This window comes from Eleutherodactylus coqui, chromosome 1 (assembly GCF_035609145.1).
Source record: "Eleutherodactylus coqui strain aEleCoq1 chromosome 1, aEleCoq1.hap1, whole genome shotgun sequence".
Lineage (NCBI taxonomy): Eukaryota > Metazoa > Chordata > Amphibia > Anura > Eleutherodactylidae > Eleutherodactylus > Eleutherodactylus coqui.
In genome coordinates this window covers 353,079,041-353,094,565 of record NC_089837.1, presented here as the reverse complement: position 1 = coordinate 353,094,565, position 15,525 = coordinate 353,079,041, and the positions used below count along the sequence as shown (strand labels likewise).

Sequence of the window (15,525 nt, the reverse complement as noted above, 5' to 3'; positions counted from 1 at the left end):
TCTGGTTTTCCTAGGGGGTTTACTCTTTTTCTGCCGTTATAAAACGGCGCTATCTGCTGGCTTAAGCCAGTACTGCATGAGGTGACACGTTGAATAGCCACCAACAGCAGAGAGCCTGGCAATATACAGTAAGAGAACCCTGACGGATGTTTTCCAACATTGGAGCTGTACAGCCTGAAATCATAATGTCTTCAGATGTCCGACAGTGGATTGGAAAGGGTTAAAATTGCATCTATGAGATTCACAATCTTGGTACCATCTGTAAAAAAAAATCCTACAAAATATCCGTGCATACGCTATTGGCAGGCAGGCATCATACAGCATGTATTCACCCAGTTCTTGTCTTTGTCATGAGAACATGATGTATAGTACTACATTATTTCACAGCTGGGATGATGTACCTGCAGACTGATATAAGAGGTACCACAAGGCTTGTTGAATGGAAATACCACATCCTCCTTCAAGAATAACACCCTTGGTACTGGGAATAAAATCAAACAGCCTTTTTTTGATAAGGCCCAATGTCCACAGGAGGGTTTGATTTGTGGAATCCACGTGGGGGAAACCCTTGCGGGAAATCCGCAGATCAAGCCGCCCATAGGGAAGCATGGGCATCCACAAATTAATTAAAGCATGTAGATTTGTTTTGTGGGTCTTTTGAAAACAAATTGCAGCATGCTCCATTTCTGTGCAGTTTTCGCACGAATGGCTTCCATTGAGTCCGAACTGTAGTCTGTCTGCAGCTGACACTGCCGATGGGCCGCGGGAGAGCGGGAGATTTAAAATAAAAAATCTGTACTGCGCATGTCCGATGGCGAGCTGTGCAGACCATCCTCAGTACAGAAAACCCAGAAGTACAAAGGTCCGCGCCGATGTCGCTGCCTGTCCACACAGGTATGCAAGGTCCTCTGCTGTGGGCAGGGTGGGATTGAAGAGTATTAGAGCTCATTCATATCAGCGATGGAGATTCTATTTGGAACCTCCATCGCTGAATCCCGTTAAAAAACAGGATGACATAATGCAGCATGCTGCGCTACTGTGTTCTATAGAATGCTGGAAGCTTGGCTGAGATCCCTATGGACCCCATTATAGTCAATAGGATCTGTTCTTCACCGCTTGGTTCCTTCATATGAGGGTATCATTCAGCTACTGAAGTGATACCAATAACAAAGCAGGAAAAAGGAACCCAGATGCGCAGATGTGAATGAGCTCTTACTCCGTTTGCTATTTTATAGCACTGTAAGCTTTTGGTTGAAAAAAAAAAATCATGCGGCTGGACAACCCCTTTAAGGTTTACCCAGGGTCACTAATTGTCTGTGTAAGGGTGCCTTCACACTTGCGATCATGATATCGCTGCGTTTGTTTTTTACACAAATGTCAATAGGACTTTCTAATGCTAAATATGCATCGTTCAAAAATCGCTAGTTTGTGCTTTGCGCTTTTTGTGCGATGCGTTTTTAACATTAGAAAGTCCTAATGGCATTTGCGTTAGAAAACCCCCCAAAAACAACGATATCGCGTTTGCAAGTGTGAAGGCACCCTAATGGGGTGGATATTGGGCTGTTTCCAGCCAACATACTGGGAAACCTTCCTGTAAAACTCCTATCAGGCGGACTGTCAATTCTATTTATGGCAGTGCAGACAAAAGTTGCAGTCTGATCAGTTGATATAGACAACATGTTCACTTTACGTCAGGACTAGTTTTTACGAAGGAGGTTGAAGCATGCATCCATAGCTCCCAACCGTCCGGGATCCAGCAGGACAGTCATGGGTTTTGAGGAGCTGTATCACTGTCCTGGGAGGTTTGTGGATGTCCCGCTTGGTGCTGTGGCCGTCCTCACCTTATCACCATTGTTCCCCACCTGGTCTATGGTTACTCCATTTAGCACCCCTCCATGCCCATAGCATTAGTGTCATAGTGCATGGTGCTAACAGGGCACTGCTGCCAAGATAATGCTAACATCGCCCCCTAATGATTCATAGCACCATCCGGAGGTACATGGGGCACATACCTGGGGCACACAGGAGAGATCAGTGAAGATTGGTTCTGTGGCGTGATGTGTACTGCATAGGAGTCCTCATGGCCCCCAATATATTATAACGAGATCAGTGAGACTAAACTGGGATAGGGAGTGGGTGGGATTACAGTCATGGCTAGCGCAAAAAAATCCTGCTGTGCATTTTGAGGCATATTTATAAAACTGTCTGAGGCTGCATTCCCAGAAACATATATCGGCTCGGTTTTCACGCCGAGCCGATATACGTCGTCCACATCTGCGGGGGGGGGGGGGAGGATGGAAGAGCCAGGAGAAGGAACTGAGCTCCCGCCCCCTCTCCGCCCCTCTGCAGTATTTGCAATGAAAGGAGGCGGGGCGAGGGCAGGGCTAAGTTGCGAGAATTAACCCCGCCCCATCCCGCCTCTCCCCATTGCAAATAGTGCAGAGGGGCGGAGAGGAGGCAGAGAGGGGGCGGGAGCTCAGTTCCTGCTCCTGGCTCTTCCATCCTTCCCCCCATGCACATGAGGACGACGTATATCGGCTCGGCGTGAAAACCGAGCCGATATACGTTCGTGGGAATGCAGCCTGAAAAAGAAACGCCGCGGTCAACGCTGTAAAACGCCTCAATTAATTTCAATGGGCCTCCTCAGACGAGCGTTTAAACACTGCGTTTTCAATCGCTGTCTATAGCTCTCTGTGTGAGAGAGCGCCCTTATGTTTGTAACGGGAACCACGATTGCATGTAAACAGTAATGAAAACGGTCCCATTTAACGGGATGAAGTAGCCCTTATTGAACGGATAAAGTAAATGTCCGAGCCTATGCCATAACTTGGAAGGCTACAGAGGTGCATGAAGACAGTATTAACGACAGTAAGCACTGCATTTACTGCACTCGCATCTCTCACTCATAGCTATTACACATCAGCCTGCAGCATGCTGCCGCCGGGTACGCAACAAGCATCCACTGTACCCAGAGCTCTGCCAGTACCCGAAAGCAGCACTGCACGACGACCCCGCATGTGCGGTGACCTCAGACGTCGCTGTGCACAGCTAGAGCTCTGCCAGTGCCCGAAAGCGGCACTGAACGACGTACCGCGCATGTGCAGTGACCCCGGAAGTGGCTGTACAGACACGTGTGGTGCTGAGAAGCATGGCTACGCTGGGTGAAGAGGTTTTGCCTAATAGCAGTAGTAAGAAGAAGAAACAGCAGCACAGTATGAATGATGTGCGGGGCGTCCTGCAGCAAAACAGACAATTCCTCGACTTCTTCTGGGATATCGCAAAGCCCGACCAGGAGGTCAGATTGGCAGCCACTGAGAACCTCATCCAGTACCTGAAGTCCAGCAACAAGGTGGGATCTCCTGCATATTGAAGAGGAATCAGTTAACCCTTACTAAAACTTAGCCTTATTTTCCCGGCATCAAACTTAAAATAGAATTTGTAGCTCTCCTAAGCCCCTCTCTTTTAGGGTACTTTCACATATTGCAGAAATGCAGCAGAACCGCAGGTTAGAGTTAGGTGCGGAATTGCAGCGCGGGCTCTCACCGTGTGGATGAGATTTGCAAAAATCTCATCCACACGCTGCGACCGAGCCGTTGTGAATAGTAAACCTTCCTGCTGAGTTTTTTTCCCCGCAGCGTTTCTGCAATGTGTTAATGCACCCAAAAATGGGTTTTCTGAGAATTTTTTTTTTAAGGAAACAGTCATCAAGTATAAGCAGCATACACTAAGTTATGGTGCTTATAGCCTAGGTGACATGGAGTTTGGGGAGCGTTGTCTCGTACTCACTAGCTCCTCCATTCCTGTAGTGTCCCTGGCGAAGTAAGCGAGCGCACAGTCTTCTGAAAAAGGTCGGGCTAGCTGTGCACCCCGACTTTGCCAGGGACACTACAGTAATGGAGGACCCGGGGAATTCGAGACAACGCTCCCCAAACTCCATGTCACCAAGTCTATAAGCATAACTTAAGTTTTGGGGCTTATAGTCGATGAGAGGTGCCCTCTAATCTCAGAAAGCCTTCTTAAAGGGGTGTCTCACAGAAATTGTTCATAGTTAAAAGGCCTGTGCCAAGATCTAGAGTTATCCTCTAGGCACAAGATAGGGGATAACCTTATGATTCGTAGGGACCTCTATTGGTCACGAGAAAGGAGTTCCCACAGGAATGGAGCTGAGGGCACCCCCTGTTCTATTCATTTCATTGGAAATTGGCAAGTGCTTGTGCTTGGCACTATCCCATTGAGATGAATGGAGTGTCAGTGTGCACACGTGACCTCTGCTCCATATATGCGAGGGTCTTCATTGTCCCTATTTTCAGGATCGGTGGGTGTCCTGTGGATAAGGGATACATTTATATCCTCTTTCAACCACCTTGAAATGTAGCCCATTATGATAAACATTTTTTTTTAATTAAAACAAGTGTTTCTATCCCCAAATATTCCAGGACTAACATTAGAATAGCACCACATACTATTTCTATTGTGTGTCCACCTCAGTAATTATTTCACAGGGGTCATAGATGCTCGGTCTTCCTCCCCTCTCTGCTCCACCGGGATCCCTGGAGAGGTGAGCGTCTGCTTCTGAAGTTGCTGTTTCTTCCCTGATGTCAGAAGAGATAGTGAGTGATAATAGAATGAGACAGTGTTACTACCGGGAAGTAAGACTGAGTAGATGTGACCACTTTATAACATGTCCTGAGATGGACATACTAGGAACAGAATTGGCGCTATTCTAACGATGGAAACCTTTTTTAATAAGTATAAATACAAAAAAATGTTTAATTATGGGCTGGATTTTTTTTTTTGTGGGAAAACCCCTTCACCTTACAACGGGTTTTCTCATAAAAAAAAATAAAAAAAAATGCTCACCTATTCCTCCCCAGGCCGTATGCTTACCGCATCTTCTCCCCACTGAGCTTTTCTAGTGCCCCGGGTCATGTTGCCTTCAGCCATCCAGATCCTCCTCTTCTTGTTGTGATGCGTCCATTCTCTGCATTCGTCTTCCAGCAGGTCAGTGTAGGTTATGTCACTAATGACGTAACGTTCCCTGCCTAGGAAGGAATGCCGATCTATTGCCGAGACTGCTCTTGGGCTCTGTCTCACCGCAGAATTTCATATACTATTGCAGAGAGACATCACACATGCGCAGTCTCTGCAATAGCTTGGCACTTCCTGCTAGGCTGTAACATAGTGCACATTCCCCTGAAGGAAGGAGAATGTAGAGAATGGACACTTCATCACCGGAAGAAGAATCGTCCGGCTTGCGGTTAGGTGACTTGGGTAGACTACAGGAGAAGATTGGTGGGGCGAAGATGCGGTAAGCAGACTGACGGGGGAGGAATAGGTGAGTATAGAATTTTTGTATTCTAATGACAGAACCCCTTTAAGGGTGCCTGCACACGAGCAGAATTTCAAGCGCGTGATTTTAGGCACATAATCCGCCCCAGACCGCAGCCAATATACTCCTATGAGGATCCGCAGTTGTCCCCAGACGGACGGATGTGTATCGCGTTTTTTCACGCTAGTGAAAAAATCTGCGACCTGTTCTAATTTTGGTCGGATCATGCGCGTGAAGCCTCCAATACAAGTGAATGGGTGCGTTTTTTCACGCAGTACATCCGGAGTGCAGCTGCGGATGGAGTCACTGGTTGCTATGACTACAGGAAGTAGGCATGGTAGGAGGCGTCCCAGCACACAGCACAGAGCTTCACAGGCATTTTTCAACTGCAGATCTGTCCTTTCAGTCCCCTCATCTACCAGAGAGCAGCCAGCAGACACCAGCCAGGGTGCACCCAGTACCTCCTTTTTTTCCTGGGGGGCTCTTCCTCCTCCGTTACCGCAGTACCTCCGAAAAAAGTTACATGGATCAACCATGCCCACAAAGACATCTGCTCACCGGGTGAAAGCATGTTGCCAGAATAATTTAACAGTGCTCACACAAGCAAGAGGGACAGAACGGAGTCTGGGTGTTGGTTTTTAAGCTGTTTTCCAGGGAATGGGCAGTTCTCTAGGGGTTGGGTTTACAATAAGGGTGTCTTCTGGATTTTTCTGCGCGTTTTTTTCCGCAACACATCCGCGTATATCCGCGCGTGATTTTTCACGCATCCGCACCTATCCGCAAGCACATTTAGGTACCATACGCGCGTGAAAATCCGCGAGTGGAATCCGGAACGCTCGTGTGCAGGCGGCCTAAAGAGGATGTCATTTTTTTCAATTCATGCACCCCATTGTCAAAAATAAGTTATAACTGTTTCGCCTTTACATATGCTACTTATTATGTTTTTGAGGTCCTGCGGGGCATGATATGTTTGTTTGTCTGTTTCGTGAAAATCCATAATAAAAACGATACACTATATTTGTCTCTCCTGGCTCCATACATGTCCAGCAACGCACCCCTGATCACCGTGCCTCATCTGTGTTGACAGGCTGCAGTACAGGCAGCTGAGTACTGACTACTATTCAACATGAGTTTAAGGACAGGCTCACACGAGCGTAATTTAATAGTGTATTACGCGCACGATGTGCGTGCACGTAATACGCAGTGAATGGCGTCAATGAAAGTACACAGTGCTGAGCGCTTCTGCCCTGCTGTTGGGATTTGTGCTGGTTTCAGGAATTCTCTTCTTCAAATGTTTTCTTTTTCTTAAAATTTTACAGCCAGATGAACTGAAGTACACCTTCAAGAGACTAGTGGATGGATTGGCCGCCACCCGGGAGGCAGCGAGGCCAGGATTTAGTTTGGCTTTAGCTCAGGTTTGTGGTATAATGTTGCATATTTACTATTTTATTTAAAACCTTTATAATTCACATAGCAATCAGACAAATCTGTTACCAAATGTGGAGTTTCTGTGTTTAGTTTGTAATTTGGATGTATAAGGCTATTGGAGAATAAATGAATAGGAAGGTGTATATAATAGAATGAACAGTGGACATGCACAGTACCGAAACTCTGAGCATCTTAGGAGTCTATGATGCTTGAACCAGGAGACCCTTGTCCCTATTACAGATACATAAATGCAGCCAGAAGGTGTGTTCCTAGGGTTCCTTGGGGTACAGTGGTTTTCCTGAAATAAAATATGTTTCTACATTCATCTTTCTTTGTCGGGGTTAACACGAGCACTGCTAGATCTGACAAGCTATCCATAATAAATAATAGAAGGGCTGAGCAAATGCAGGAGGTCAGTGGATTTGCACATAACTTTGTGTTTCCTATTGATAATAATGAAAGCGTGCTACTCATGTCTTCCTCCCTGGTGATCCAGCATAGAAGCTCAGGTGGTCCTCCCGGTCTTTGTTTATAGCAATCACATCGCATCGCCCCTTAGCAATAAGAGCGATGATGCTAGGAGTATGACACATGACTGCTGCTGTGGTCATCGGCTGTACGCAATATCATTGCTGAACAAAGGCTGGTGCAGGACTGCAGGAGAGAAGCGATAGATCACAGGTGCAAAGGACAGGTAAATTATGGTTTCTTTGGGAGTTTTTTTTCCAGATAACTACGGCAAAAGGCCATTCCGGGGTGATTTTTATTACTGGGATATAATGGACCTATAGTGCATATTGGGCAGATAACCTACTTACAGATCGTTTCATTGTTGAGATATCAATGCCGTTCAAGTCCTTCGTGACCTCCACTGGGACCAGCCAACTCCTACCGCGTTTGCTGAGTGGGACTGTAAGTGACTTTCTTTATTTGTTCCTATGGAGCCGCATAATTGGTCTCATAAGGATGAGTAGAGACAGTAGCATCCAGTCTACTGAAGGATTCAGCTTGACACGTGAGTTACAGGAGGATGACTGGGGACTGAATTGGAGCTGCTCTAATCAATGAAGTAATCGGGAAGTATGTTATCTGCCCCAATAGGCACTATGCCACATGCACTCCGGGAAAATGACAAAATGTTTTTCTTGGCTGTGTCATTGGGGGGCAAGGTGAAGACCTATGGTGCAGCTCCTGCCACTAAGAGGCGGATACTAAGGAAAGGAGGAGTTAATTCCTCCTACCAGCCTGCCCATGCTCCTCTGATTGCCGCACCTTATGGCCTATCCTCGTTGCATCACAAGAAAGAAGTGTTCCCTTCACATCTGCATGAGTAATTCGCTCACTGCTGATAGGCGCTTTAAGTTGGCCTGCAGACAATTAGTCAAGACACTTATGAGAGCGGGATTTTCGTTACTAACGAACGATCACGCCTCCAGTTTCCCAAGCTTCTTATCATGGACCCCATTTCTTTACTGCTCCTCAGTTCCACAGGTCAGGGGGGGATCTTCTGGACCTGGGTAAGACCTGCTCTAGGCAGCTCCTTGCTATCCTAGCCCATCTGTAGCTATCGGCCTATCACTTACACATTGCTGTTAATCACTTTTTCATCTGCACCTACAACTATAAGGTTGGAGTCTAAAGGGAAAAGCCTCTATACACAAACTGCCTGCTTCCCAGATCAGCCAGTGATCCTGTCCTAGGAACATCCACTGCCTTGCCCCTACAGGGCCCTAAACCCAAATGGGCGCACTCCCTTGGTGGGAGCAGACCTTACAAAAGCCTCAAAGTCCATTGTGAAGATGCTGGACAGGACATCAAGCCAGAACCTGACTGAAGAGTCCTATGCTGAGGAATCATTCCTACTGCAACACACATGTGGCAGGACCTTGAAACGTTAACGGTCCCCAAGGTCATAAGATGTGCCTCCTTTATCTGTCTCACTATGCAATCCCCTTTGGGGACAGCTGCTGCTCCAAGGGCAAAATATTGGATTCTGACTCTTCCTTAGGGCTCTTTACACGAGCGCTGTTTTCACGCATTAGAGGCACGTGAAAAGAGCGCGTCTATAGGAAACAATAGTTTTCTATAGAAGCGTTCACATGAAGAAATTTTAGAAGCGCAGAATACTTGCGCCTTCAAAAGATAGAACATGCATGGCTACAATGCCCGCATCTAAGGTCCGTGCTAATCGAAAAGATAGGACCTGACCTATTTTTAGTGCGAGCTGCACAGGAGTTTCCATAGACTCCTATGGGAGCAGGAGTTTATGGAAACTCCTGTGCATGAAAGAAAGATTCCCCACTGCTTACAGCAGGACATTTTAAACTTGCTGCCCGGAGGCATATTTTAAATATGCTGCTGTAAACTACTGTCAGTCCCTGTTGGATGAGGGGACTCCCCGAGAGTTCCCTTAATCCCCGCAGGGGCTAACAAGAATTTACAACGGGACATTTAAAATGGACTTCTGGGCAGCTCGTTTTAAATGTACTGCTGTAGGCAGCGGGGTATTCCTCCAGCCCTGCTGCTGGGCAATACCCCAGCGGCGAAGGGGTAGTAGGGGACTCCTTTCACTTCTCTCCCCAAGAGATTTCCCTATAGTGGGGAGAGAGCGGGGGTCGGGGTTACAGGGCTTCCCCGACAGCGTTAGACGGAGTGTGGCTAGAGAGTTCAACCTTCTAGCCACGCCCACTTTTAATTTGCTATGAGGAATCCCCACCCACTCTTTGTGCTATTGGGATATCCCTCAGGGATCCCCAGAGCAGGGAGAGAGAGGGGCTATGGGGGATTAATCAATAGCAGTGACAGAGCAGGGCTCTCTCTCTCCCTGCTATGGGGAAATCCAAAAGCCCTGCTGGGCTTCTTCTCTCTCTCCTCCTGGAGCAGCTGCGTTTTTTTGTTTTTTTTAAATGTGCAGATGCTTCAGTGAGCAGCTGCCCATTCACTCGATTTTTAGCATTGTATAGGTGCGATATTTATATTTTTTTCTTCCCTCGTGCCTATACTGCACTGAAATAGTCTAAACGAAGCTTTACATGAAAAATGGTCTTCCAAAGTCTCCACTATGGTAGACACACTCATAGAGGTGGTTAAAGGGATGTTACATGTACAAGACCAAAATTGCTCTGCTACCGACTCCTCCTCCCAACATCCTAGATGTTCACATAAGGCATTCCCTAGTTATTCGGAATTTGAGGAGGTCGTAGCCACAGAGTGGTCAGCCCCGGATAAGTTTCCTTAAACCTAACTGTTTGGATGCAATGTGTCCATACCCTGAGGAATCCATAAAAAAGTGGTCTTTCTCACCATTGGTGGATTCTCCATTCTCTCTCCTATCCAAATGTACCATCCTGCCTCTTTCCAGAAGCAATAGCTTTTAAGGACCAGCACAATACATGTCTGGAATCCTTCTCCAAGTCACCTTTTAGGTGACCGGTTTGGCCCTCTGCCCTTTCTTGGCTCATCCTGGGTTAATAAGGCCTTGTCTGAATTTCAAAACTATGTTGAGGCATCCTATTCGGTGCCCGCAGGAGAAATTAGCTGAGCTTGCTCTTCAACTCTCCCAGGCTGGCAAGTTCCTCTGTGAGTCCTCCCTGCATGCTGCCAGGCTACAAGTGTTTTCCTCTGTGCTTTCTGTTGCATTTTTCTGCACCATATGGCTGAAGTGTTGGTCCACAGACCTCACCTGCAAGAAGTCTCTAACCTGCCGTCCCTTTACCAGAACTCGCCTCTTCGGCAGCCGCCTAGACTAAATTATGTCTGAGCTGACGTGAAAAAAAGGTCTCATTTTCCACAATAAAAATCGAGTATTCAGTACACTTCCAAGAAGAAGCAGCTTATTTTTCATTGTGGTACATAGCACACAGCCATTGTTTCTGTGCAACCGTTTTTTTCGGTTCTGAGAATCCCCCTTCACTTTTTCATTTAGTTGTATGTTTAGTAAGTTTTTGGGCTTTACCTCTCCTAATGCTTGTGTACAAACTGATTTAGCTGAGTGGATACAGGAGGGGTATAAGGGGATTCTCCCTTTGTTTAGTGTCAGGAATACAGATGAGCGAGCATACTCGATAAGGCAAACTACTCGAGCGAGTAGTGCCTTATTCGAGTACTTGCCCGCTCGTCTCTATAGATTCAGCTGCCGGCAGGGGGTGGGGAGACTGCGGGGGAATGGAGGGGAGATCTACCCCCCCCCCCCTGCTCGCCGTCGCAACTCACCTGTCACCCGCGCCAGCACTTGAATCTTTAGAGACGAGCAGGCAGGTACTAGCAAAAGGCAATACTTGCTCGAGTAGTTTGCCTTATCGAGTATGCTCACTCATCTCTAGTCAGGAGCTGTACCCAAGGTCTTCACTTTGACCCCCTCCACCCCCCCCAATGAACATCCAAGAAAAGGGTTTTATGATGAGGAACAAAACATTCTGTTTTCTGGTTTGGCCCTTTAAGGCTTTTACCCTGTTTGTGCGTTGAAGTCGCACCCTTTTCTTTTTAAACTGCAAGTTTGCATTGACTTTAAATGTGGTTTAAAGACCACAGTTTTTGATGCTCTTTTAACAGCAAACCAGCTGCTGCATATAAATACACCCTCAAGGTGGTTTTTATACACAGGTTTTATTTAGGGGGAAAAAGCAACAGTCTCTGTGGCAGCTTTTTTATTTCTTTAGGCCAAAGCTAGAAATGGATTAAACAAAAAAAAAAAGATATGGAAAATATAAAGGAAAGCCTTCTGCTGGATGTACTTCTGGCTTTGGCTCACACTGCAGTGGAGTTTTTCTTACAAGTCCTATTATTATTATTATATATTTTTTTTATTTATCTTTTTATGAAACCATTTGAATTGCTTACTAATTGCCTTTCAACCCGGTTTCTTTTGAAGGTTCTGCAGTGCTTTGAAGAAGTCCCGCTATCCACAGTGTTGGAACATTTCTATGAGAAGTATAATCTTCAGAAAGTCAAAAAGGTGATTTTATGTTTCGATCTAATCTTTGTTTAAAAACCTCACATGTTTTGTGAAATATAAAACCTATACAAAGAACCATTCCATCTTTGTTTGGAACCTGTCTGGTCTCTGCAGGCACAGTAAAGTGGTAGGTATGCTGATCTCAGCAGTTGGTCACTTACACCGATCCATTCAGCAGGTTTTTTAAACTTACAGGTAGAGATGACTCTGATGGTATTGGTGGGTATGTATTTAATTCTGCTTCTCCTGCCCTTCTGCTGTTTGACCTCTCTGAAAGGCTGTGCATAGGGAGAGAACTGTCAATCAGCTGCTGAAGGCAGAGGGAGGAGCACACAAACGAAGGAGGACTGATGGACTCTGACTGCGTTCCATTACAAATGTTTAAAAAACACAAAACACTGAATGGATTGGTGCAAGTAATGAATAGCTGAAATCTGCATGTCAGTCACTATATTGTGCTGCCAGAGCAGTGTGAATGCCTGATGTATTACCTTTAATACTTAAGTAGTGACCAGCCTATTTTGCACCCTTTGTTTTCACACACACACTAGTGTTCTATTGTCACATTCTAAGGGCTCCTTCCCGCGGACGGATTTCCGCCGCATAATTCGCGGTTGAAATCCGCTGTGTTGCCCGCAGCTATTAGGTTCTATTGAACCTAATAGCTCAGGGCTCACAGTGCGGAATTCCACAGCGGAATTCCGCACCGTGAACTCCCGCACCGTGAACTCCCCTGTCCTCACCCGCGGCATGCTCTATTTGCCGCGGGTGTACGCGCTGACGGCTTCCATTGCAGTCAATGGAAGCCGTCCTTTCACGCTATCTTCCGCTGTAGCACAGCGGAAGATGGCGTGAAATCGCCTACCGCCGTCGCGTCATGTGACGCGGCGGGCGGGAGCAAGGATGCCGGATCCGCAGGTAAGTTTGAGGTCTCTGGGGGGCGCCGTGACGGGATCCGCCACGGAATTCACACGGCGGAGCCCGTCACGGCCGTGTGCAGCCGGCCTTAGAGCCATACTTTTTTTTTTTTTTTTAAATATACTTCAAGTAATGTGCTTTTGTCTTGTTTTCTCCTAGTTGTATTTTTAATGGCATCACCTTAAAGTACATGTTATAAAAGTTAAAACCATATATTATCTTTTTTCATATTTTGACATGCAGTGTGTTCTTCTGCATGCTTACAGGAATTTTTTTTTTTTTACAGAATTCTTATTCTTTTTTTTTTTTTGTTTACTTTTGCACAATGAAAACCAGTTGTTTAAAAAAAACAACTATTCTGTCACCACATTACAGGTTGCATAATTAATAAATATCATTTTTTTAAAAATTCCGTCGCGAGAGCTGTATAAGGGCATAATGTTTTACTCAACAGCTTGTAGTTGACATTGGTACCATTTTGCGGGCAGATTGCATCTTGATATGCTTTTATTTAGTTTTTTTTGGAGGTAGAAGAACAAAAATAGATTTTTAAATTTTTATGGCACTTACTGACTTGCCACTAATTCTCTAACTTCCTGGTGTCGTACAAATGTGAAATTTGGCACAACTATTCTTTAGTTCCTAAATGGGAAAAGTAAAGGGATCGCAACTTGATTATTCAATTCTTAGCATGAAAAACTGTGTGAAAATCTGCGTTACATGAGATTAGTTCTTTTCTCAGAAACCATAAAACCTAGGGAAATTATTTGTATAGGGAAATCTACCTGACCTCTGTGTATATGCTGAGGAGAATCTAACAAGCTCCTCTGTTACAGCACAAAAGAATGGAGTAAAAGCTACATACTGTATATTTATTATACAAAACACAGAATACACTGTAATCACATATTGGGAACAACATCAATCATAGGTGGGATCACAATTATATAAAGTAGAGAAAAGAGAGGCTACATGCAATTATTTTTAAATAAAGTTATGATGTATAAGTGTACAAATGGCAAAAAATGCTATAAAAACGTCAATGAACCTCTCTGTATAGACTCCTGAAAAACTTGTAATAACATTGTTGCATACCAGCAATGGCTATATGAAAAGCATAAAAAAGACCCACCCATGATACGGAAACGCCTGTCATTCATAGGTGGGATCACACTCCTCATATGAGGTACAGGATAATTAAATAGAGGAGGTAAAGGCTGTATACAGTCTGTTAACAAAGAGCGTAGATATATCAATGATGGAAATGTATTGCAAATTTTGACAATAAACCTCTCTTAATCATATTATTATACATTTTAGGCGTTTTTTTTTAAGTGTCAGCCATGAACATGTCAGAAGTAGGGATGAGCGAGCGTACTCGGAAAAGCACTACTCGCGCGAGTAATTTGCTTTATCCGAGTATCGCTGTGCTCGTCCCTGAAGATTCGGGTGCCGGCACGGAGCGGGGAGCTGCAGGGGAGAGCGGGGAGGAACGGAGGGGAGATCTTTCTCTCCCTCTCTCCCGCCCGCTCTGCCCCGCTCCCTGCTGCGACTCACCTGTCAGCCGCAGCGGCACCCGAATCTTCAGGGACGAGCACAGCGATACTCGGATAAAGCAAATTACTCGAGCGAGTAGTGCTTTTCCGAGTACGCTCGCTCATCTCTAGTCAGAAGCATACAGGGAACCTGCCTATGATGCAGAAACACCATGACGTGCGTGCTGCCTTTTTTTTTTTTTTTCTTTTTCCCTCTAGTCAGTTTCTCAGTTTTGTGTGATACTATTATATATAGATCTACCACAGACCCTGCATAGAGGGGGACACAAATGCTTTTGTCACAGTTACTAATGATGATCACACAGTTATAATGGAGGTGATGACAACTAATCCTCCTAACTTTTTACTTATGGTCTGCAGCTTATTCAGAAGACTATAGGAGCTAAAGATAGCTAAACCCCCAACATACACACACTCAGCTGATGCTTTGCTGATGCATTGCGGGATAGATATGAAACTGAAAGTAAAAAAAAAGGTCACCATCCAGATGGTGTCTGAAAAGCATGAGACCGGCGGCTACACTACATGTGAGTGGCTGCGATGCACAGGGGAGACTTCCAGAGTGATAGGCAATCAGCTGAGGGGGGAGCAGACATGGGGAAAAAATGTGTTTTCCGCTGGAGTAGCCCTTTAACCCCTTGAGTGGCACGCCCGGAAAAGTTCCGTGACTAGCTCCACTGCTCATAGCAACATAGCCCGGAAGATTTCCGGGCTATGTATCACTATGGGAGCTGCAGAGCACAATGCCACAAGCTGTGGCAGTGTGCTCTGCCTGCACAGACCCACAGAGAACAAAGCATGGACTTTGAAAAACCAGCAGAAGATATTGCCGACATGTCGGCAATGTCCTGCTTTGTTTACAGGTTGCCATAGAGACCATCGGCTTGTCAGAAGCAAGCCGATGGTCTCTGTGACAGGGAAAGCTGGTTGTTAGCTGTCAGAGGACAGCTAGGTACTAGCTCTTACAGCAGAGATCAGAGAAAACCTCCGATCTCTGCTGTGTTAACCCTTTACATGCTGCAGTCTATGTGACTGCAGCATGTAAAGGGCTGTCACTGCAGCATGTAAAGAGCTGTCACCATCGGACCCCTGGAATGTAATCAGGGGTCCTGATGGGTCCCTGTGGAAGTCCCCTAAAGGGACAAAAAAAAATAAAAAATTTAAAAAAAAGTTAAAAAATTATTAAAAAAATAAAAAAAACACTTGTCTCCCTTTACTTTGTAAAAAATCAAAAATACAATCACACATGTGGTATCCATGTGCGTCGTAATGACCCAGAGAAGGAAGTTAATACATTATTTAACCCCTTAATGACATGGCCCCTTTTTTCTTTTTTCCCC

At 45.6% G+C, this 15,525-nt stretch overlaps 1 protein-coding gene across 1 annotated transcript in view; it reads left to right on the top strand.

Annotated features, from left to right (window-relative positions):
- The first annotated feature begins 3,116 nt into the window (after nt 1-3,116).
- MYBBP1A (MYB binding protein 1a) overlaps nt 3,117-15,525 on the top strand; it is a 65,457-nt gene continuing 53,048 nt past the window's right edge. Inside the window, exons 1-3 of the mRNA XM_066577039.1 lie at nt 3,117-3,349; nt 6,649-6,744; nt 11,628-11,711. Coding sequence (XP_066433136.1) covers nt 3,149-3,349; nt 6,649-6,744; nt 11,628-11,711 — 381 coding nt within the window. The 5' untranslated portion in view covers nt 3,117-3,148. The remainder of the gene's footprint in view (nt 3,350-6,648; nt 6,745-11,627; nt 11,712-15,525) is intronic.